Source organism: Cyanistes caeruleus, unplaced genomic scaffold (assembly GCF_971803275.1).
Source record: "Cyanistes caeruleus unplaced genomic scaffold, bCyaCae1.hap1.1 HAP1_SCAFFOLD_99, whole genome shotgun sequence".
Classification (NCBI taxonomy): Eukaryota; Metazoa; Chordata; class Aves; order Passeriformes; family Paridae; genus Cyanistes; species Cyanistes caeruleus.
Genome location: NW_028255901.1, coordinates 828,812 through 852,989, shown reverse-complemented (window position 1 = coordinate 852,989; position 24,178 = coordinate 828,812). Strand labels below are relative to the sequence as shown.

The 24,178-nt window shown below is 50.5% G+C and overlaps 1 protein-coding gene across 1 annotated transcript; it reads left to right on the top strand.

Moving 5' to 3' along the window:
• Positions 1 to 5,773: 5,773 nt before the first annotated feature.
• On the top strand, positions 5,774 to 7,734 carry LOC111945181 (uncharacterized). Its single transcript, XM_086873471.1, has 2 exons — positions 5,774 to 5,855; positions 6,042 to 7,734. The coding sequence occupies exon 2, from the start codon at positions 6,095 to 6,097 to the stop codon at positions 6,878 to 6,880; it is 786 nt and encodes a 261-aa protein (XP_086729597.1). The 5' UTR covers positions 5,774 to 5,855; positions 6,042 to 6,094; the 3' UTR covers positions 6,881 to 7,734.
• The last annotated feature ends 16,444 nt before the right edge of the window (positions 7,735 to 24,178 follow it).

The following is a 24,178-nucleotide window of genomic DNA, read 5'->3' as shown; positions in this document are numbered from 1 at the left end:
CACCCTAAAATGGGGAGGAAATAACACCACTGTAGTGGTGGGATCCCCCCAAAAAACCTGAAAAAGAGAAAAACTCCTCTTGAGAGGGGCCTGAAGACCCTGGAAGGCCCTGGAAGAGGGACAAGATCCCCTCCTGTGCTGGGGCCTCCCCGAGCCGGGAACTCTCCCGTTCCTGCACTCGGGGGAGCCCCGAACGACGGCGGCTCCTGGGCTGAGCCCCCCTCAGCCGGGGCTGCGGGGGGAACTGGGGGGGCTGGGACGGGGCTTGGGGCTCCTGGGGTGAACTGGGGGACCCTCAGTGCTCCCACCTCCCCCTGTTCCCCTGTCCCGCCCCGTTCCCATTGTTCCCCCAAAGCTCCGCTGCCCCCAGCTCGGTTTGGGGGGGACCCAGCCCTTTCCCATCGTGTCCCGGCCCGGCCCCGCTCACCCGAGGGCTCCGAACCGCGCCCAGGGACAGAGGAGGGACAGAGGAGGAGGAAGAGGAGGGACAGAGGAGGAGGAAGAGGAGGAGCAGGAGGAGGAAGAGCTGGAGCAGGCAGAGGAGGCTCCACCTGCGCTCCCCGCTCTCTGCATCTGCAGCTCCTTCGGGACCATCGCCCCCCATCCCGCAGGTGCCCGGGGAGGGGGAGCTCGCCCCAAATACCCCGGGGCTCCCTGGCTTTGGGGTTTTTGGGGGGGATGTTTGGGGATGGCAGGGCTCCAGAGCCGAGCCGCAGATGCCCCTCGGGGGCACCCCGGGGGTCCCCGGGAGGTGTTTTTGGGGGGTCCCGGTGGCGGTGGCGGCAGAGCCCCGGCAAAGGGGCCGGGGGGATGCGGGTCCGGCATGGCCGGGAAAGGGGTTCGGGGCTCCCGGTGCCGGCAGTGGCTGCTCCCAGCATTGCCCAGTTGCTCACCCCGTGTGGTTTCAGTTTCCTCGGCAGCAGGAAGAGCCCAGTCTCTCCCAGTCATTCCCCATTAGGGTACAACTTGTCTCCATTTTTCCCAAATGTTATCCCCATTTTCCCACATTTTTATCCCATTTATCCCAAATTTTTCCCGTTTTATCCCGTTTCTATCCAATTTTTTCCCATTTTTCCTCATTTATCCCATTTTCATATATTTTTTCCCCACTATTATCCTATTTTTTTATTTTTCCCTAGTTTTCACCCATTTTTCTTCTTTTTTCCTCCATTTCCCCCCTTTTTAACTCATTTTTCCTCATTTTTTTCTTATTTTTTCTGATTTTTTTTCTATTTTTTCCTGCATTTTTACTCCATTTTTTCTCCATGTTGTCCTAATTTTTCCCTTTTTTTTTTCCATTTTTAATCTATTTTTTCCCCATTTCTCCATTTTACCCTCTTTTTGCTCCATTTTCCCCCAGTTTTTTCCCCATGTTCTCTCCTGTTTTCCCCATTTTCTTCCATTTTTCTCCCACTTTCACTTCATTTTTACCATTTTTATTCCCATTTTCCCTTCATTTTTCTCCCAGTTTCCCTCATTTTTTTTCCCCATTTTTATCCTGGTTTTATCTCATTTTTCCATCATTTTATCCCCATCTTCTTCCATTCCTTTCTCCCATTTTTCCCAATTTTTCCTTCATTTCTATCCCATTTTCCCTAATTTTATCCCATTTTTTCCCTATTATTTTCCCATGTTGGCTCCAATTTCCCCCATTTTTCCTCCATTTCCATCCTAATTTTCCCTATTTCCCCCTAATCTTTTCCATTTAATTATTCAAAAAAATTAATATTTTCGCGGGAAAAAAGGGTGCTTTGGGGGCAAAACTCCATGAATTTGAATCACAGCTTTCTCGTGATTTTTCCATGATTTTTCCGTGATTTCTGCATGATTTCCAGCCAGAAAGAGGCGTGTGATTCATCTGAACATTCTGGAAGCTGGAATAGGACCAGGCCATCAACCTTCCCAAAAATCTGGACCAGCTCATCCGCAATTCCACCTTTCCCACTCCCCGGATTCCCAGGTCTGGAAATTCTTCTACAACCTCCCAGGTAGGCAATTCCCAAAATTTCATGGAAAAATGGGATAGGGGGATTTCATCCTGGATTTTTCCTGATTTTCCCCAATCTTTTTCTCTCCTTTTTTTTTTTTTTTTTTCTTTTTTTCTTATTTTTCCCTTATTTTTCCATGAATTTTTCCCAGTTTTTTCACCATTTTTTTCCTGATTTTTTTGTTTTTCTTGATTTTTCCCTCTTCTCAAAATTTTTTGTCTTTTCCCCAACTTTTTCTCTAATTTTTCCATAATTTTTCTGTTTTTTCCCATTTTTTCCCAATTTTTTCCCCTTGTTTTTCCCATTTTTTCCCTGATTTTCCCCCAATTTTTTTCATTTTTTTTTCTTATTTTTTTCTCTGATTTTTTTCCAGGTTTTATTCCCTTTTTCTTATTTTTCCTCATTTGTCACAATTTTTTTCACAATTTTTTTCACATATTTTCCAATTTTTTTTCCTGATTTTTCCCTCTGATTTGTCCAAATATTTCCCTTTTTTCCTAATTTTTCCTGATTTTTTCCTGTTTGTTTCCTTGATATTTCCTAGTTTTTTCTCAATTTTTTTCCCAATTTTACAAAGTTTTTTTCCCCACTTTCTTGTACTCTTTTTTTTTTTTTCCCTTGATTTTTCCTATTTTTTTCCCAGTCTTCTTCCTCTTTCTTTTCCTGATTTTTCCCTGTTTTTTCCCAAATTTTTTCCTAATTTTTTTTTTTGATTTTCCCCCACTTTTTCCTGATTTTCCCTCTTCTTTTTGCAATTTCTTCCTGGTTATTCCCCATTTTTTTTCACAATTTGTCCCTGATTTTTCCCTGTATTTCCTAATTTTTTTACTGATTTTTCCTGATTTTTTCCAGGTTTCTTCCCTCTCTTTTCTTGATTTTACCCAATATTTCCTTAATATTTTTCCAGATTTTCCCCATTTTTTCCAGCTTTTTCCAGATTTTTTTTATAATTTTTTTTATGATTTTTTTCATTATTTTTTTATTTTTCTGATTTTTTTTTTCATTTTTTTCCCATTTTTTCCTTAAACTTTTTCTTGATTTTTGTGCTTTTTCCTGTTTTAATCCCATTTTTTTCCCTGATTTTTCCCTTTTCCTTTCCCTAATCTTTCCAGTTTTCCCCAATTCTTTCCTGATTTTTTTCATTATTTTTTTTTTCTGATTTTCCCAGATTTTTTTATCCTTTTCCTGTTTGTTTCCCTGATTTTCCGCTGATTCTCTTTTTTTTTCCACATTTTTTCTCTGATTTTTTCTGAAGTATTTTCCAGATTTTTTTGCAATTTTTTCTCAAATATTTCTGGTTTTTCCTTCATTTTTCCAATATTTTCCCAATTTTTCCTGATTTTTCCCAGGGTCTTTTTGGTTTTCTTTTCCTGATATTTTCCCTGATTTCTCACAATTTTTCACAATTTTTTTCATGTATTTCCCATTTTTTCCTGATTCTTCTCTCTTCCTTTCCCAAATTTTTTCTGGCTTTTTCCCAATTTCTTCTCAAATTTCCCTAGTTTTTACCTGATTTTTCCTGGTTTTTTTCCTATTACTTTTCAGATTTATTCCTCTTTCTTTTCTGGATTTTCCCCAATTTTTCTAAGTTCTTTCCCAGTTTTTTTCCTGATTTCCCAAATATTCTTTCCAATTTTCCCTGGTTTTTCATGATTTTTCCTTCTTTTCCTATTTTTTCTGATTTTTTCCCCATTTTTTCTGACTTTTCCTGATTTTTCCCAGATTTTTTCCACTTTCTTTTCCTGATTTTTCCCCAGTTTTTTCACATTTTTTTCCATAAGTTTGCTCTTTTTTTCCCCCAAACTTTTCCTGGTTTTCCCCAATTTTTTTGTCAGATTTTCTTCTGTTTTTCCCAAATTTTTCCCAATTTTTTCCTGATTTTTCCCTGATTTTTTTGGATTTCACCCTGATATTTTTGGGTTTTCCCCGAATTTTCCCTTCCATTTTCCTTGAATTTATCCTGGGCTTTTTTCCATTTCTTCCCCAATTTTCCAGTTTCCTTCACACTCCCAGTCTCATCCCAGTCACAATCTAATCCCAGTAACACCCAGTCTGATCCCAGTCACTCCCAGTCTGATCCCAGTCACTCCCAGTATGAGGCCAGTGGCCCCCAGTTGCTCCCTGGCAGTGCCAGTGTGACCCCAGTAGCCTCCAGTGTGATCCCTGGGACTCCCTGTCTCTCCCAGTATATCCCAGTCAGCCCCAGCACGCTCCCAGTCATTCCCAGCTCCTCCCAGTTGCTCTCAGCATGATCCCAGTTGTTCCCAGCCACTCCCAGTCAATCCCAGTATGATTCCAGTCACCCTCAGTGGGATCCCAGTCTCAGCCAGCAGGGACCCAGCTGCTCCCACTGTGATCCCAGTATGATCCCAGTTGAGTATGATCCCAGAATAGTTGCAATTCTTCCCAGTTCCTCCTGGTATGATCCCAGTTGTCCCTGGAATAGTCCCAGTCCATCTCAGCACGGTCCCACTCACTCCCAGTTGCCCCCAGTGTCGTTCCAGCTGTTCCCAGTATGGTCACAGACACTCCCAGTATATCCCAGCTGCCCGCAGCATGCTTGTGCTCATTCCCAGTCATTCCCAGTTCCCCCAGTAAGGTTCCAGTTACCCCAGTCCAAACCAGTCCCTGCCAGTGCTGCCACTCCTGGGATCCCCCAGCCCTCTCTGCGTTCCCCGGTCCCACATCTCCCCAGAGGAGCCCCAAGGGCTGGCAGTCCCCAGCCAGGGTCCCCAGCCAGCCCCAGGTTGGATCTGCAGCCCCCAATTTTCCCAGTTTCCCTCTCCTTTTCCCCGGGCCGGGTTCCCCCCGTCCCCAGCGGGTGGGAGCAGCGGAGAGCCCCGCGCTGCCCATCCCGACCTGTCCCGGCTCCATCCCCGCTCCTGCCGTGGGCTGTGAGGGGTTTGGGAACGGGGCACCGAGGGTGTCACTGCTCCTGGGGGAGGAGGAGGAGGGATGGAAGCGGAGAGATGAAGGAGAGAGAGAAGGGATGGAAGTAGCAGATGGAGCTGGTGTTACGGAGAAGAAGGAGGAGGGATGGAAGAGGAGTAAGAGGAAGAGGAGGGACAAAGGAGGATCAGGGAAAGGAGAAGGAACCATGAGGTTGAGCACTCCCTGAATTCACACCCCCATCCTAGAGGTGACTGGGGAGGGGGAGCTTGGCCCAGATATCTAGGGAGGACCCTGGGTTGAGTTTTTTTGGGGGGATGTTTGGAGAATTAATAGTTCCAAAGCTGAGCGGAAAATGCCCATTGGGGCAACATTGGGGGTTCCCAGTGGCAGCTGCTGGCAGAGGCAGCCTGGAGGAGCAGAGCTCTGTGACCCACAGGACCCCAAAGTGGGGAGCCCAGAGAGGGGGAGCACCACGATTCATGGAACCCTCAACAGCCTGGAGAGCGGCAGCAGGGAGTCCTTGGACCCCCTGCACCCTAAAGCAGAGAATAAAAGGAGAAGCGACACTGGAACCCCACCCCCGCCCTCCCCATCTCTAAGTGTTGAGGTGAATATGGGGAAAATTTTCGGATCCCTGGGAAACCCAGCAGCCTGAGGAGGGCAGGGACCGAGTGGATGAGGGACCCCAAGTACAAGAGTGAAGCCCAGCAGGTGGGACAGGGGGGAACCCCTGAACACCAAAGAGGAAAGACCAGAGATGGGGAACTCCTTGGAGGCATTTTCAGGGCTGACTGGGAGGTTGTTTATGGACTCCAGATGTCCGGTGACTTCTAGAGATGGGCAGAAGGAATCTAACCCAACGTTCTTGTGCATTGTATTTTTCCCCAAACCAGGATTTCCCATTCCCAAACCTTGGCCAGATGGAGAAGGAGGCTGCTGTGAGGAAGACGAAGATGCCCCAGGACACCCAGGCAGGTGAGGAGGAAGTCAGTGCCCCTTTCCCCCTCTCTCCTGCTCCATATCCCAGCCCAGCCTGGCCCCCGGCTGCAGGACAACCCCGCTGCCGACGCCGTCCTGCCGGGGACGCACTGGGGGGATCTCCTTCCCCTTCCCTCTGGCACGGAGGCAAATCCCATCCTCTCCTTGTCCTTCCTCCCCCAGACAAGGAGCTGAGGATGGAGACCAGGGAGGACAAATCCCCACGGTAGAACCTCATGGAAGAGACCGTTTTGAGCAGCTCCACAGTGCAGGAATCTAATGGGGAGGAAAAGCTTCCGAGATCCCACAGGAGGAGGGGCTCCAAACCCATCCCAGGGTGCTCTGAGGAGGAAAGACCCACCCTGTGCTGGGAAGGCGGCCGGAGATCCAGCCGGGGCTCTGAGCTGGTGGTCCATGAGCAGCTTCAGGATGGGGAGAAGCCCTACAAGTGCTTGGAGTGTGGGAAGAGCCTAGGCCAGAGCAACAGCCTGATCCGCCACCAGATGATCCACACTGGGGAATGGGCCTACGAGTGTGGGCAATGTGGGAAGGGCTTCAGCTGCAACTCCAAACTCATCATTCACCAGCGCATCCACACTGGGGAGAGGCCCTACGAGTGTCTCGAGTGTGGGAAGAGTTTTCAGACCAGCTCCACTCTCCTCAGGCACCAGCGGATTCACAGAGATGAGAGGCCCTTCCGCTGCCCCGACTGTGGGGAGGGCTTCAAGCGAAACTCCCACCTTGTTAGGCACCGGCACATCCACACCGGGGAGAGGCCCTACGAGTGTCCCGAGTGTGGGAAGAGGTTTCAGACCAGCTCCAATCTCCTCGTGCACCAGCGGATTCACACGGATGAGAGACCCTTCCGCTGCCCCGAGTGCAGGAAGGGCTTCAAGCGCAACTCCACCCTCATCACCCACCAGCGCATCCACACTGGGGAGAGGCCCTACGAGTGTCCCCAGTGTGGGAAGAGCTTCAGCCAGAGCTCTAACTTGACCAGACACCAACAGAGGCACCAGTAAGGGAAGCCCTGTGAGTGCCCCAAGTGCAAGAAGAGCTTCGTGTGCTGCCCCAGCTCCATCCCCCATCAGAGGACCCACGTTGGGCAGGACCTGATGACCCACGTTCCCAGTGATCTGTGTTGGGAACACACTGGGCTGGTGGTCATTTTATTTTGGTTTCAATTATCTTTTGATTCATCTTCATCTATTTAAAAGAGAAATAGTGGTAAAAATCAAGAAATTCATCAAAGGCATCTAAAACCTCACATTTTACTGGTGCTTCAAGGGAATCTGGGAGGTACTTGGGAATATTTGGGGGTTGTGGGGTTATTTGGTGGAGTTGTCTCCATTTCTTGGCACTCAAAGAGACAAAAGGGTTTGATCTTTCACCTCAAAACCACTCAATGTCACTGAATCCAACTCAGTACCTCTCCAAAATTATTCAATTCCACAGCCCCTCAGGGTGTGATGTCTTAAGTTTTAGCTTTCCTATTTTTCATATTCTGCGCTGCCTAGGTTTGTAGCTTTGAACTTCATATTAATTGTTAGTGAGCTCTCTTCACAGAGTAGGTAGACAAAGCAATTCCTTTTCTAGCTTGATACCAAGGACAGTCGTTAGAAGTTTCAGCCCAAAAGCATGAACAAGGGTGGGCTGAAGAGAGAAAACAAGAAGGATGGGACTTCATCATCTGAAGCTGTCATTGGACAATGAACCCCAATATGCAGATTGACCTCAGCTTATAAAAATGTGAGACCTTGTGATCATTTGTCCATTTTTGTGACCATTTTTGGTCTATCTTGGGTGTAGACCTGGCCTGGCTCTTTTACTGCCCATGGTGTATTTAAATTCTTCTAATAAACTTTATTCTTAACTCTGTGCAGCCTCTGTTCTAGGTCAGCCTTCTGAAGGCATCAGGTGGAATGGGGTTGGAAGGGGATTGGGTGAAGTGGGATGCAGATCAGGAGGGGTGAGATGGGCATTGGGTGGGGCAGGATGGGTGGGATGGAGTTTGGGAGGTGTGAAATGTGGGAAATAGCTTGGGAAGGCATTTTGATGTCCAGCAGGGATGGGGTGGGTTGGGGTTTGGATTGGGGAGGTGGGGTGGGGTCTGGAATGAGACAGCCAAAGTTTGGGGATGATGAATGAAGGGGGAGCCCATTACTGAGTGAGGTTTTGTGTGAGGTGCCCCTGCCCAGGGAGGCAAGGATTGAGTTTCAAATGAACGTTGTTAAAGTGAGTGGCATGGACAAGAGTGAATTCCATCCCTCTGCCTCAGAGGATGGGCCCTGTGAGCCCAGGAAGAAACTCCACTCTGGACCCCTCGTGGGGAGGCAGCCCAAGGAATTCTGATTGGGTTTGGGCCCCTGGGGTTTCTCCCTTGCTGTGTTCCCAGTGGTCCCTGACCTTGAACTCCACCCTGGTTGTCAAACCCCATCTCCCTGCCTCTGTTTGGGGCTGTCTCTGGATCTGAGTTTGTTCCTGAGCTGAATAAATGGTTTCCTGAGCAGAATCCCATCTCGTTGGTGTCCCATGCCTGTTCCTGGTAACTGTGGCTTCCCTGGACATGATCCTGCAGCCTGGCCCCAGAACGCAAGACCTCGCAAAATCAAGACCCTCCCAGACCCCCCCAAAAATCAAAAAATTCCCTAAAATTTGCCAAATCCCCCAAAATTCCCATAATTTCCATAAAATGCCCTTTTATTCACCCTCCGCTGCCTCCGCAGACGGTGCCTTGGGGACATCTCAAGGAATTTAGAGGGGGTCTCTCCTCCCCCCCACCCCGAAAAACCTGCTGCTTTTGGGAAAAAAAATTCCCCAAAATCCTTTGGATTCAAGGGGGAGTTCCCCATTTTTGATGCATTTTTTGGGGGTTCCTGTCATGCTATTGGGAGCGACGAGAAGCACAACATGGACTCTCTTATGAGTTGAAAAGGAAAGTGAGTTTAATTACCTGAGATCTTCTTTTATAGACCGATATGTGAAAGTACAGAAAGGTAAAACTCTTATTGGTTAGCGAACAAACACAACACTGCCACTGGTCAGTGGGATACACCACCCCACGACCTTCTCTTGCAAGAAAACAAGAAACTGACAAACAGCACCTGCAAGGCTGTCTTCTGTCTCTGAGGATTGTTTTAATTCCTCCTTTTGATTTCCCAGGCCACTTTCTCAGGTGAAACTGAGAAAGATATGCAGCTTGCTTTTCCACAGGCACTGTGCTTCCTGCTTTGTTCATAGCGCGTGTCAATGAGAGGAGAAAATGGAGGCTGTCACTGCTCTGGTGTCACAGAGAGGGGAACAAAGGGGCTGTGACTGCTGTGTTGTCAGAGAGAGAAGGAGATTAGGGCTCTCACTTCTGTGGTGTCACAGAGAAAAGGTGTTTAGGAGCTCTCATTGCTGTGGTGTCACGACTTGGGGAACACTGGGTCTGTGATTGCTGTAGTGTCACAGAGAGAAGGAGATTGGGGCTGTCACTGCTGTGGTGTGTGATAGATTGACATTTAAGATAAAAAGACAAACAGCAAAGGAAGTTAAGGTTGCTGGAGGCTGATGGGAGTTGTTTCTCCTGGCCAATATCTGGCCACTTCTGAGAATTGACAGTAGTTTTGACCATTGAAATCTGACATCAACCTGTGAACACCACCCCATAAAACTTAAGCCCGGGAATTTCTCTTTCTCTTTGGTTTCTGGCTTTTGAAGAGTTAACAGGGCTCCGGTTCTGCCTCCCCCCCTCCCAGGCCAGACAAGGCCGCGGGGGGAGCGGGGCTGGCTGGAGTTCTGCGGTTCCTGGTGCTGGATGGAGACTGTGAAGTGACAGGAGCCCCTTCCCAGAGGAGCTGAAGCTCTGGCAGGGCTCGCTGAGCCTTGTGCAGCGGGGCTGCCGGGCCAGGCTGGTTCCTGGCTGGGCTGCAGTTTCTGATGCTGCTGGCCTTCAGCAGAGACTGCCGAGGAAGGGGAGGGAAAGCTCTTGAGCTGCGGCGTGCTGAGACAGTGGCCACACTCCTCCAGAGCAGCTACCAAAATTCTTCCATGGCAAACAGCTCCAGCTGCTGCCTCGGCAGAGATCAAGGCCTGGGCAAGAGTTTAACCCTTTCACTAGCCAGATGAGACTTGCAGATTAATCCTTTTTCCTGAGAGAGGGGAAGAGAGAGGGATCAACATGGAAAGAAACAGCATCAACTCTCAAAGGCAGTGAGGGAAGGAATTAACCCTCAGATGGGAAGAGAAGAAGGAGATGCCTGAAAAAGCGGAAGTTTTCTTTTGTTCGAGCCATGGAGAGGGACAATAATGTTCTGAAAAAACTCCTTTCTTTCCTGAAACAGTATTTTGGGGGGAATGGAGTATTTCAAAGTGTAGATCTGAGCAAAAGTAATTAATTGATAAAGCTGAGTAAATGGTGAAATCATTGTAATCCTAGGAGATGCTGGAAGAGAAAAGGAGAAGTGAGAGTTGTTGAAGATTTGTGGCTCTTAAGAGTCAAAGCAAAAATTTCTGTTTCCAGAGATGATCACAGAGACAAATGAAGAGAGCTTTTGCCTTTGAAGATCTCATCCTTCAAATGACACCCCTTGAATCATGGCCCAAGAACACAGCTCAGAGTGGTGTGAAATGGGGGGAAAGGACTGATGGCAGAGTTTTCTGGGCCACTGGCATCAGAGAAATAGGGAACTATGAGAAGATGATTTCCTTGTGAAATACTCCCTAGATTGCCAAAAGAGAATTTCTTTTTCTCGACAAAGACTGGTGAAAAGACTATAGAAAAGTTAGGACTGTTTTAACCACCAGGGTTTTTTTCTCTATGTTGTCAATTAAAGACAGGAATGGTTGGGTGGTGGGGAAAAAGGGTTTCTGGAAGATTTATTCTGGTTTCTTCTCCTTGTAGTTTGCTTAATGAACTTACTCTATTCCTTTTAAGTTTTAAGCTTCTTTTGCCCTTCTCATAATCCACATCTCGCAGCAAGAAATGTACAAGTTTTCCAGTGATTTTTTTAACTAATGCTTTAAAACCACGAGAGATGGCACAGAGAGGAGGAAATTGGGGCTGTCACTACTGTGCTGTCACAGACAGGGGAACACTGGGGCTGTCACAGCTGTAGTGTCACAGAGAGGGGAACATGGGGTGTCACAATCCGCAAGGTGGGATTCGTGATGTGGTTCTTTTAGTCAGTCTTACAGTACAAAAGATTATCAGCAAACCAAGGACTTAAACAGCAAAACACACTTTATTGAGTGCTCATCAGCACTAATATGCAATAGAGCTAAAAGAAGAGAAAGCAGAGCATAAGGAACAGAGAGTAAGGGGATTATAGCTACAAACGTCGAAGTCCACTCAGACATCCAGCGACACAGAGTCTTCTGTCTGTTGGGGAGATCTCAAAGGAAGGTAAGTTTGTAAGTATAGTAAGTAATAATTAAGTAAGTATAGTAAGACTATAATTTTATAGTCTTTTGCAAAGCGAGGGGTGCAGGGCCAAAACCAGATGAGATTGATGATCATTGTGATGAATTCCATTGCGCAGGGAGCAGGTGTAGGGTACAGAGCGATCCATGTCTTGCAAGTCTTTGCTCACCAGCAGGAACAAGGACAAGGTGTTGTGGAAAACCCATTGCACCGGGTACCAGGCACAAACCTCTGCTCACCAGCAGGAATGAGAGCCATGAGTCGTGGAAAACCCGTTGTGCAGGTTACCAAGCCTCTGCTCACCAGCAGGAACGAGAGCAGTGTACCGTGCAACCACCTGCAAACAATCACTGAGCAAACATCCATCTCAGCTAGGCCCAAACCCCCAAACCAAGTCCCCTGTGATATTCAGGATCTCAGTCTCTGTCCTTGAGACGGTTGTGAGACAGATGAGGGAATCTTCGGACCGTCTCTTACAGCCCCTCAATATCACAATGGACCTTTGGTTCCATGCAGCCCTGCAGTGTCACAAAGGCCTCTTGGTTTCACGAGGCCCCACAGGATCCCAATGGTCCTCTTGGTTCTGTGGGGACCACAATGATCTCACTGGTTCCATGTGGCCCCTCAGTGTCACAATGCTTTGTTTATTTCATGGTGCCCCACAGTGTCACAGATGTCCCTTGGTTCCATGGGGCCCTGTGCTGGTGCATTCCCCCCTCCCCTTCTCAGGACGCCCTGCCAGCTGAGAAATGCTCCTTGGGCCTGGGCCTTTGCCAACAGCCCCTGGGCTCAGCTCCTCTGCAGCTCATCAGAAACACTGTCTGCTCCCAGGCACTGCTGCTGCCCAAGCAGCTCCTGCTTGCTTCAGGAGCAGCCCTGGGAACTGTTCCTGTTCCCTCTGTGGCACAACATCCCTGTTCTCAGCCTTCCAAAGAAAGCTGTTGATGCCAGGTGTGGCCAGGATGAAACATTGCTGTGCCTGAAGCCCCTCTCTTGGGGCCCTACAAACAGCGCTCCAAAAGGAGCCCCTTGCAGCTCTCCTGGGCCAGCCACCTCCCTCGGAGTGGGGCCTCTGTGAGCCGGGAACTCTCCCGTTTGCTGCACTCGGGGCACCCCCGAACAAGGACGGAGCCTGGGCCGATCCCACCACTCCTCCAGGCTCAGGCCTTGGCCCACTGGGGAGATGCCAAAGCATCCGCAGGGAGCATTTCCCTGCCCTGCAGGGGAATTTCTCACAGCTGCCTTGCACTGCCTCTTTGTGTCTGTGTGCACACACCAGTGCTGTGCCCTGGCAAATGTGGCAGAAATGCTGCTCTGGGAGGGGCTGGAGTGCCTTGGAGATCTGAGTCAGTCAGGCCTGTGAGTGAGGGTAAGTCACGAGGTATAAGCTAAGTTAAATGCTGCGTAGTGTTCTTCTTCTGCTCCATTGTTATGTTTAATATAAATGATAAGCTAATTTAAATACTGTTTAGTATTATTCCTCTCTTAATTTGCTTAGTCATAGGTTGTAAGTTGGGTTAAATACAGTAAATTCTGTTGTTTTGCTAAATTGTGACATTTGAGGTTTCAGTTAAGGTTAAGGTATAACTGAAGTCCTGTTAAGTTTGAGCTCTGTTAAGTGAGCCAACTCTGGGATGTTATCATGTGTTGTCATACAGCTGTACTGTGATGTCACAGAAGACTCTGATGTCAAAAATTCAACCCGTGATGTCACAGTCTGTTCTGTGATGTCACATCCTGGTCTGTGATGTCACAGAGCCACCCTCTATGATGGCAGTCACTGCTCAATGGTCTCACACCATCCTTTATGATGCCAGAGTCAGCTCTGTGATGTCATAACCCCATCTGTGATGTCACACAACCATCTCTGTGATGTCATACAGATACCCTGTAATGTCACAGCACATACTTTGGCCTCACAACCAGGTCTATGATGTCATAAAGCCATGTCATGATGTCACAGCCTAATTACTGATGTCACAGAATCCCCTCTATGATGCCGTAGCTGCTCAGTGACCTCACACAACAAACTCTGGGATGTCACAGCCCCATCTGTGACCTCACACAGCCCCACTCGGAGCTGTCACACAGCCCCTTTCTGACATCACAGCTGCTCTGGGGCTCCAGGACACAGCCACAGAGGTGCTGCTGGGACACAGCCCCCTCTGGCACATCCCACAGCCCCTGCCAGTGCTGAGCCCCTGGCAGCTCTGTCTGGGCCTGCTCTCTGTGTCCCTGAGCTGCCCTGGCAGGGCCCCAGCCCTGCTGGGCTGTGCTCAGGAGCTGCTCCTGGCCAGAGCTGTCTCCCTGCTCTGGTCTGTTCCCATGGCAACATCTGCCCCATTGTTATGGTCTGTTTCCATGACAACCATCACAGCCCCTGTTGCTATGATCAGTCCCTTAGCAGCTCCATGGAGACCCCATGCCAGGGGTGGTTACCATGGACACCAGCTCAGACCTGGAGCCAGAGCCCGTTGCCATGGCAACCATTTGCAGTCCCATCCCCAGGCTCATGGGATCCCAGAGCCACAGAATTGGCTGAGTTGGGAGGGAGCCATGGGGATCCTCCAGTCCAACTGCTGGCCCTGCACAGGACACCCCAACAATCCCAGCCTGGGCCTGGCGGCGCTGGCCAAACGCTGCTGGAGCTCAGCCAGCCCTGGAGCTGGGAGCCTTCCCTGGGGAGCCTGTTCAGTGCCCCAGCAGCCTCGTGGGAAAAACCTTTTCCTCACATCCAGCCTAAACCTGCCCGCCTCAGCTCCAGCCGCTCCCTCCACTCCTGGCCCTGGGCACCAGAGGGAAGAGGTTCCCGCAGCCCCCAGCCAGGGACCCGCTCCCAAGGCTGCTGCCATGGCAACCAGGCCTGGCACCAGCTGGGATGCTCGGTTTCCATGGGCTGGGCTTCAGGAATGGCATTCCCCAATTTCCTGCTCCTGCTGAAACCGCGCTGCTGCTCGCTTCCCTCCCACCTGCCATGGAAAGCACAAAAGGCAAAGATCCCAGGCTGGGATAAGAACAATTTATTCAGAACAGGAATGAGATAAGGCAAAAACAGGAACAGAAACAATTTTGGTAACAGAAAGGATAAGACAAACCATTCACAGGAAAACTAAACCACCACCGACTGTTTCTTCCTGGACATGCATTTCCTCCTGCCAGGAAAGGACACCCTTCTACTCTGGTGAGAGAGAGGGAGTCTTTTTCCTGCCCCTGGCAATGACCTGAGATGGGATTGAATATAATGACAGGACCATGGCCAGACTGTCATGTTCTTTAATCCCACATCATGTCATTACCATGGGCAGGAAAAGGTACAGGTGTCTTCCCAGCATGGATAACAGGGAACATGGATCACCACGTCTCTTCGCAATGTCAGTCTTCCAATGTGAGATGAAGCTGGAGCAGTGCACAAAGCTCTTCCTGCACTTGAACCAATCGCAGGGCTTCCCTTACTGGTGCTTCCGTTGGTCTGGTCAATTTAAAGCTCCGGGTGAAGCTCTTCCCACACTGTACACATGTGTAGGGCCTCTCCCCAGTGTGGATGCGCCGGTGCCTGATGAGGTGGGAGTTGTGTTTGAAGCCCTCCCCACAGTTGGGGCAGCGGAAGGGCCTCTCATCCGTGTGAATCCGCTGCTGCAGGACAAGATTGGAGCTCCTCTGAAACCTCTTCCCACACTCGGGACACTCGTAGGGCCTCTCCCCAGTGTGGATGCGCTGGTGGACGTTGAGTTGGGAGATGCAGCTGAAGCCCTTCCCACATTGCCCACACTGATAGGGCCATTCCCCAGTGTGGATCATCTGGTGGCAGATCAGGGTTTTCCTCTGGCTGAAGCTCTTCCCACACTCCAAGCACTTGTAGGGCTTCTCCCCATCCTGAAGCTGCTCATGGACCACCAGCTCAGAGCCCTGGCTGGATCTCTGGCCGCCTTCCCAGCACAGGGTGGGTCTTTCCTCCTCAGAGCACCCTGGGATGGGTTTGGATCCCCTCCTCCTGTGGGATCTCTGGGGATTTTCCTCCCTGCTTGACTCCTGTGCTGTGGAGCCACTCAAAATGTCCTCTTCCACGAGGTTCTGCCGTGGGGATTTGTCCTCCCTGGTCTCCATCCTCAGCTCCTTGTCTGGGGGAGGAAGGACAAGGAGAGGATGAGATTTGCCTCCGTGCCAGAGGGAAGGGGAAGGAGATCCCCACAGTGCGTCCCCGGCAGGACGGCGTCGGCAGCGGGGTTGTCCTGCAGCCGGGGGCCCTGCTGGGCTGGGAGATGGAGCAGGAGAGAGGGGGAAAGGGGCACTGACTTCCTCCTCACCTGCCTGGGTGTCCTGGGGCATCTTCCTCTTCCTCACAGCCTGCTTCTCCATCTGGCCAAGGTTTGGGAATGGGAAATCCTGGTTTGAGAGAAAACAAGGAATGAGCACATTGAGTTTGATGGTCCCTCTTACCAAGCCCATCTCTAGAAGTCACCTGGGCCTCTGACGTGACTTAGTTTCAAAGGAGTTTGCTAAGGAAGGCAGAAATCACCACTGAAATTGATAAAAAATGTAAGCATCCCATCCCCTCCGAATTATTATAATCTTGAAACCAAAGTGCACTCAGGTAACAATATGGGCAAAGGAATATAAATTCTTTACTAAAGAAAGGAAAATGAAAATGCAGCAGTACAAAAAAAAAAAAAACCACAACAAAAAGCAACCCACCGACAGAGTCAGAACCTTACACCGCGTTGGTCAGGGTGCTGGTAGCAGTCTGATTAAATGGTGGCTGCAGTACTCCTGGAGAAACAGATGTGGTTCTGTTGAAGCAATGATCCTGTTGAAGATTGTAACTTACCTCTGAAGTTCTGGTGCTGTAGATGGGTCTGGTCTCTCCTCTGGGAATCCAGTGGACAAAGACTGCCTGTGGTGTTCTGATTCCCAGATTATATCCATGCAGGAATGCTTGGCTCCTCCCCCTGGGTGGAGCATCTCACAATGGGATGATGTCATTTTATCAGTCCTGCACTGAGACTCAATGGCCCATTAACAGAAGATATCCCCCTGGAGGAAGGATGGGTGGTGGAAGAGATAAAGAACACTGCCCCACCTGGTTTTAACGGCTGGCCCATTAACAGAAGATATCCCCCAGTTATGAGGGATGGGTGATGAAAGAAATAAAGAAAACTGGTCTACCAGGTTTTAACAGATGTTGATAGAATACATACTTTTGGTTACATCTTGCATTGCAACCCAAGACATGTGGTCCATAAAAATTTTAGACCACCAAAATTCAGCACTGAAAATGCCTTCCAGGAGTTCTCCATCTCTGTTCTCTTAATATTGATGTTCAGAGTTTCCCCCCTGTCTCAGCTGCTGGGGGTCCCACTTGTACTGGGAGTCCCCTGTCTACTCAGTCCCTCCCCTGCCCAGTGTGCTGGGTGTGCCAGGAATCTGAAAAGTTCCCCCTGTTTCCATCTCCCCACTTAGGGATGCTGGGACACCCCAGTAGCCCCTCAAGGGGAATTTCCCACTCAGCTTTGGAGTTCTTCATTCTCCAAACATCCGCCCCAAAAAACCCAACCCCTCAGGATGTCTCGGCTGAGCTCCCCCTCCCCGGTCACCTGTGGGATGGGGGGTGATGATCCCATAAGTGGGGGGGCTGTGAATTCAGGGAGTGCTTGACCTCGTGATTCCTTCTCCTTTCTCTGATCTTCCTTTGTCCCTCCTTCAGACTGATGAAGCTGCTCAAGGCGTCAGAAGCAAAACTCCAAGTCCCTTGGAGCTTCAATCAGCCCAGCTGAGGGCAGGGACTGCCAAAGGCTCCCCAGGGACTGGTGAGAACAGATCCTGGAGGCCAGGATTGCCGGGAGCCAAAGGCTCTGAGCAGGGAACTGCAATGCTGAGCAAGCCCTGGCTGGGTTGGAGGAAGCAGAAAGGCCAAGCCCTGAGCCCAGGCCTGGCCCAGCAGGGCCTGTCCCTCACGGGTGGCTCGGGGCTCTTTGTGGGGCAGTGGGATGTGAGGGGCAGCAAGGACAAATGCCATAAACCTGTGTGACACTCCAGATCCTTATGGAAACATTGGTCAGTGTGACACCATGGGAAGTTGTGGAACCAAGGGGATCGTTGTGGCACTCTTGGGCCCATGGAACCAAGGGACCAGTGGGACACTCTGGGGCCTTATGGAAACAAGAGGACACTGTGAGCCTGCAGGGCTGTAACACCCCAGAACACTTCAATGCTGGTGGTAACCAAAGGTTCCTGTGCTTGAATTTGGCGCACAGGAGTAACACCCACCAGATCTTCTCAACATGGACAGATGCAAAGAATATTCTTGGTAGGAAGGGACCCACAAGGACCATCAAGTCCAGCTCTTAAGATAATGGCCCACACAAGGATTGAACCCACAAACTCGGTGATACTGGCACCATGCTCTGACCAACTGAGCTAAGAAGTCAAAATGACACAAAATTCTACTGGCAAAATCTAGACAGTCAAGAAATTTTGGCAAAGGGTTTAATACAACATCCAACTGAACATAAAACTCTTACCATAGCATTAACTTTGCAAACTTAGCTCATTTAACCTAAAAAGTGTTAACCCTTAAGATGTTATCTATCCAAAAATGTTCCAGATACATAGGATTAGAAGGAGAAGAAATAGAAAACAGAAGGACAGAAGATCTACAGAAAAACACTTCCAGGATGATCCCAGTCACTCCCACTACAATCTCAGTCACCCCCAGTATGAGCTGTTGCACCCATCCACCCCCAGTATGGTTCCAGTCACACCCAGGCCCTCCCAGTATGATTCCAGTCATGGCCAGAGTGACTCCCTGTCACTCCCAGGATGGGCCCAGTTGCTCCCAGTCACCTCCAGTATGGTTCCAGTCACAGCCAGCCCCTTTTCAGGCACTCCCAGTATGATCCCAGCTAGTTCCAGTAGGATCCCAGTATGACCCAGCATGGGCACAGCTGCTCCCAGGATTATCCAGCATGGTTCCAGTTGTTCCCATTTACCTGCACTGTGGTTTCAGTCTCTCCCAGTCTATCCCAGTTGCTCTCAATCACTCCTCAGGTGTTTCCAGCCTGATCCCAGTTGCTCCCAGCCACTCCCAGTCACCCTGAGTGCAGTCCCAGTTGCTGCCAGTATGGTCCCAGTCTTGCCCAGCATGGCCCAACTGCTCCCACTGTGATCCCAGTAGGATGCCAGTTACCCTCAGGATGGTTCCAGTTGCTCCCTGTTCCTCCCAGTGTGATTCCAGTTGCACCCAGTTGCCCCTAGTATAGTCTCAGTCACTCCCCAGATGATCCCAGCTGCTCCCAGCAAGGTTGCAGTCATTCCCAGCTGCCCCCAGTGCAGACCCAGTCACTCCCAGTTGCTCCCAGTTGTCCCCAGCATGGTTCCCATTGTTCCCAGTGTGTTCCCAGTCATCCCCAATATGGTCACAGACACGCCCAGTATATCCCAGCTGCTCTCAGCATGTCCATAGCCATTCCCAGACACTCCTAGTAATCCCAGTTAGGTGCTTGTTATCCCAGTATGATCTCAGGTCCAGCATATCCCAGTCAAGCTGAGATTCACTCCCTGAATTCACAGCCCCCCCATCCATGGGATCAACACCCCCCCTATCCCACAGGTTACCAGGGAGGGGGAGCTCGGCCCAGATATCCTGGGGGCTTCCTGGGTTGGGTTTTTGGGGGTGATGATTGGAGAATGAAGAACACCAAGGCTGAGAAGAAAATGTCCTTTAGGGGGACATTTGGGGTTCCCAGTGGCAGCTGCCAGCAGCGGCAGCCTGGAGGAGCAGAGCCCTGTGTCCCCGAGGACCCGAAAGTGGGGAGCCCAGAGAGGGGGAGCGCCATGATTCGTGGGACCCTCAATTAAATAGAGAGGGGCAGGGGGGATTCATTGGACCCCCTGCACCCCCAAGAAGGGAATAAGGGGAGCAGGGACCCTGGGACCCCAAAAACTTCCAGCATCCCTAAGTGGGGAGATGGAAATGGGAGGAAGTTTTCAAATTCCTGGGGCACTCCCAGCAGCCTGAAGAGGTCAGGGACCGAGAAGACAGGGGACCCACAGTACTAGTGTGACCCCCAGCAGCTGGGACAGGGGTGAAAGCCTGAACACCAAAAGGGAGAGAACATAGATGGAACTAGAACTCCTGGGAGGCATTTTCAGGGCCAAATTTTGGTGGTGTAAAATTTTTATGGACCCCATGTCTTGGGTTGCAATTCAAGATGTAACCAAATGTATGTATTCTATCACCATCTGTTAAAAACTAGTGGAGCAGTTTTCATTATCTCCTCCATGACCCATCCCTCATAACTGGGGGATATCTTCTGTTAATGGGCCAGCTGTTAAAACCAGGTGGGGCAGTGTTCTTTATCTCTTCCACCACCCATCCTTCCTCCAGGGGGATATCTTCTGTTAATGGGCCATTGAGTCTCACTGCAGGACTGATAAAATGACATCATCCCATTGTGAGATGCTCCACCCAGGGGGAGGAGCCAAGCATTCCTGCATGGATATAATCTGGGAATCAGAACACCACAGGCAGTCTTTGTCCACTGGTTTCCCAGAGGAGAGACCAGACCCATCTACAGCACGGGAACTTCTGAGGTAAGCTACAATCTTCTACAGGACCACTGCTTCAACAGAACCACATCAGTCACTCCAGGAGGACTGCAGCCACCATTTAATCAGACTGCTACCAGCACCCTGACCAACGGGGTGTAAGGTTGTATTCTGACTCTGTTGGTGGGTTGTTTTTTTGTTGTTTTTTTTTTTTTTTTTTTTTTTGTACTGCTGCATTTTCATTTTCCTTTCTTTAGTAAAGATCTATTATTCCTATTCCCAGATCATTACCTGAGAGCACTTTGATTTTAACATTATAAGAATTCGGAGGGGATGGGATGTTTACATTTTTATGCATTTCAGTGCAGGTTTCTGCCTTCCTTACCAAACACCTTTCCTTTCAAACCAAGACACCACAGATGCCCCAATGACTTCTAAAGATGGACTTGGTAAGAAGGACCATCAAACTCCATGTGCTCATTCCTTGTTTTCTCTCAAACCAGGATTTCTCATTGCGAGACCTTGGCCAGATGGAGAAGGAGGCTGTGAGGAAGAGGAAGACGTCCCAGGACACCCAGGCAGGTGAGGAGGAAGTCAGCGCCCCTTTCCCCCTCTCTCCTGCTCCATCTCCCAGCCCAGCCTGGCCCCCGGCTGCAGGACAACCCCGCTGCCGACGCCGTCCTGCCGGGGACGCACTGGGGGGATCTCCTTCCCCTTCCCTCTGGCACGGAGGCAAATCCCATCCTCTCCTTGTCCTTCCTCCCCCAGACAAGGAGCTGAGGATGGAGACCAGGGAGAACAAATCCCCACGGCAGAACCTCGTGGAAGAGGCTGTTTTGAGCAGCTCCACAATGCAGGAATCCAATGGGGAGGAAAAGCTCCGGAGATCCTGCAGGAGGAGGGGCTCCAAAGCCAGCTTAGGGTGCTCTGAGGAGGAAAGACCCACCCTGTGCCGGGAAGGCGGCCGGAGATCCAGCCGGGGCTCTGAGCTGGTGGTCCATGAGCAGCTTCAGGATGGGGAGAAGCCCTACAAGTGCTTGGAGTGTGGGAAGAGCTTCAGCCAGAGCAACCGCCTGATCTGTCACCAGATGATCCACACTGGGGAATGGGCCTACAAGTGTGGGCAATGTGGGAAGGGCTTCAGCAGGAGCTCCCACCTCATCATCCACCAGCGCATCCACACTGGGGAGAGGCCCTATGAGTGTGGGGAATGTGGGAAGGGCTTCAGCTGCAGCTCCCACCTCATCATCCACCAGCGCATCCACTCTGGGGAGAGGCCCTACAAGTGTCCCCAGTGTGGGAAGACCTTCTCAGACAGGTCAAACTTGGCCCAACACCAACGGCGGCACCAGTAAGGGAAGCCTTGTGAGTGCCCTAAGTGTAGGAAGAGCTTTGTGCACTGCTCCAGATTCATCCCCCCTTGAAGGACCGACGTTGGGAAGAGATCTGGTGATCCATGTTCCCTGGGATACATGCAGGGAAGACACCTGTACCTTTTCCTGCCCATGGCAATGACATGACGTGAGATTAAAGAACATGAGGGTCTGGCCATGGCCCTGTCATTATATTCAATCCCATCTCAGGTCATTGCCAGGGGCAGGAAAAGGACTCCCTCTCTCACCAGAGGAGAAGAGTGTCCTTTCCTGGCAGGAGGAAACACGTGGCCAGGAAGAGCCAGTCGGTGTCATTTTAGTTTTAGTCATTTTTTAGTTTTCCCTGTGAATAGATTGTCTTATCCCTTCTGTTATCCAAATTGATTATATTCCTGTCTGTTCCTTATTTTGTTGCTGTTCTCAATAAATTCTTCTTATCCCAGCCTGGGATCTTTGCCTGTTGTGCTTTCTATATGAGTTGGGAGGGAAGCGAGCGGCAGCGCGGTTTCAGCGGGAGCAGGAAATCCTGGCTGGGGGCTGCAGGAACCTCTTCCCTCTGGTGCCCAGGGACAGGAGTGGAGGGAGCGGCTGGAGCTGAGGCGGGCAGGTTTAGGCTGGATGTGAGGAAAAGGTTTTTCCCGTGAGGCTGCTGGGGCACTGAACAGGCTCCCCAGGGAAGACTCCCAGCTCCAGGGCTGGCTGAGCTCCAGCAGCGTTTGGCCAGCGCTGCCAGGCCCAGGCTGGGATTGTTGGGGTGTCCTGTGCAGGGCCAGCAGTTGGACTGGAGGATCCCCATGGCTCCGTCCCAACTCAGCCAATTCTGTGGCTCTGGGATCCCATGAGCCTGGGGATGGGACTGCAAATGGTTGCCATGGCAACGGGCTCTGGCTCCAGGCCTGAGCTGGTGTCCATGGCAACCATCCCTGGCATGGGGTCTCCATGGAGCTGCCAAAAGACTGATCATAGCAACAGGGACTGTGATGGTTGCCTACTACATTTCAGATTTGTTACAGGCCCTCAGATGGGCTCCATGGCAACATTCCAAGTGTCTCCAGGCTATTCAGGAGCCAGAATGTCACAGGCACTCCCTGGGGCTACACAGAGACCTCCCAGGAGTCCCCAGGCTGCCAAAGAGCCGGGATGTCACAGACACTCCCAGGGCTTCCTGTCACGGGCAGAGTGGGAGCTTCAGGCAAAAGCTTTATTTCTTTATTGGAGAAACTCCTGCTGAGTCATGAGGTGGAGAAATGACACCCAACAGCCACCAGGGATCCTCAAACCCCTCCAGGACGCCTCGGCTTTTAAATTCCTTCTAAGAGAGGAGACTGGGAGCAGCTGGATCCAATCCCAGCCCCAGACTTTGTCAAAGGTTTATGTGTAAAAGGTTAGACTGGTGGAACTGAACCGTAATGCAATTTGTCCCACAGGATTAACAATGGAATATATATATATATATTATAAAGATATATATGTATATATATATATATATATATATATATATATTATATCAGATATATTATACAAATACAACTGTGACTGATTCTGAACAAGATTTATTTGCACCACAGAGTAAATAAAGAAAAAGAGTTATTTACTCCAGACTAGAGGAGCTATAACAATTATTAGATTATAGTGCTCTAGGAAGCAATTTTGAAGTGAACAGGGCCTTGCTGGAGTTGTTTGAGCCCATTCCAGGCACAGCCTCCTGCTCCAGCAGGAACTGCCTTTCCTGTGCCATGGCCAGGGCAGATCCCGCTGCAGGAAAAGCCCCAGGCCAGCCCCAAGCCAGGGAAGGGCTCGGGCACAAGTGCAGAGTGCCGTGCTGGGAGCTGTGCCAGGGACAGCCTGAGGCACCAAAGGCACCTTGGCAGCAGCAGCTGCTTCCAGGCCATGGCCAGAAGGCTCCCTTGGCACCCCGGCCTGGTGGCCAGCACTGCAGAGCTGCTGCTTCAGGGCTCATTTCTGGCTGGGCTCTGAAAAGCCACTGCTGCTCCAGGAGCCTGACTGGGAAGCAATTTGCCCCAGCACCCTGGGGACAAGATAATAATGAACAAACTCTTCATGGCAGCAGAGACAAGGCAGGGGCAGAGGAAAGGGGAGAGCCAGGCCCAGGGGACATGGCTGCAGTGGTGATGGCTGTGAGGTCAGTGCCACTGCAGCAGCCTGGCTGGCCCTCAGCAGACATTCTGGCCAGGAGGGTTGTGAGGGCACCCAGCACATCAGAGAACCCCCACAACAGCAATTCCATCTTTGGGGAGGGGCTTTCACTGTGTCAGGTTGCACAGAGCTCCTGCTCTTGGAGCATTTCTGGGATGGGGCATCCATTTCTCTGGAAAAGCAGCTGCAGTTTTGTGCCACTCTCATTGTAAAATATTTCCTCCTTCTAACAAATCCAAATCCACTCTAGATCTCTTTAAAGATATTGATCCTTGTTGTGTCATTGCAAGATCTGGGAGGAAATAACTTTGACCAGTGTTTCCATCTTCACAGACCATGGAGAGGACCCAAAAATCTCCCAGGATGGGATTTGGAGGCCTCATCACATAAGCAGCAGGTAGAGGTTGAGGGCCCTGGACTGTGCAGCTGCAAGGCCCTGCCAGAGGCAACTTGTGCAGCCCTTTGGCCATGGCTGCTGGCCCTGGGCCTGAGGCCAGCAGGGGACAAGTGACCCTGGCAGCCCTGGGGCCTCATTGCCTCCTTGTCCCTGCTCAGCAGCCTGGCAGGGGCCGCCCCATGGTGCTGCCCTTGGCATTGCACATCCCCACGTGCCAGTGGCCCGGGAAGAGCCCTGAGCAATGAGGGAGGGACAGCATCTGCCTTGCCAGGGGCTGGGGCTCAGCCCTTGGCCCTTGCCATTCCTGAAACACATCCAGCTTTGCTCAGCACCACAGACACCTTTCCCTTGCTTGTCCCCAGCTGCCATCAGGGCCTCCAGTCTTCTGCTCTGCCTGGAACCTGGGGACGCTTTCTCACTCGTGTCTCTCATTTCAACTACAAGA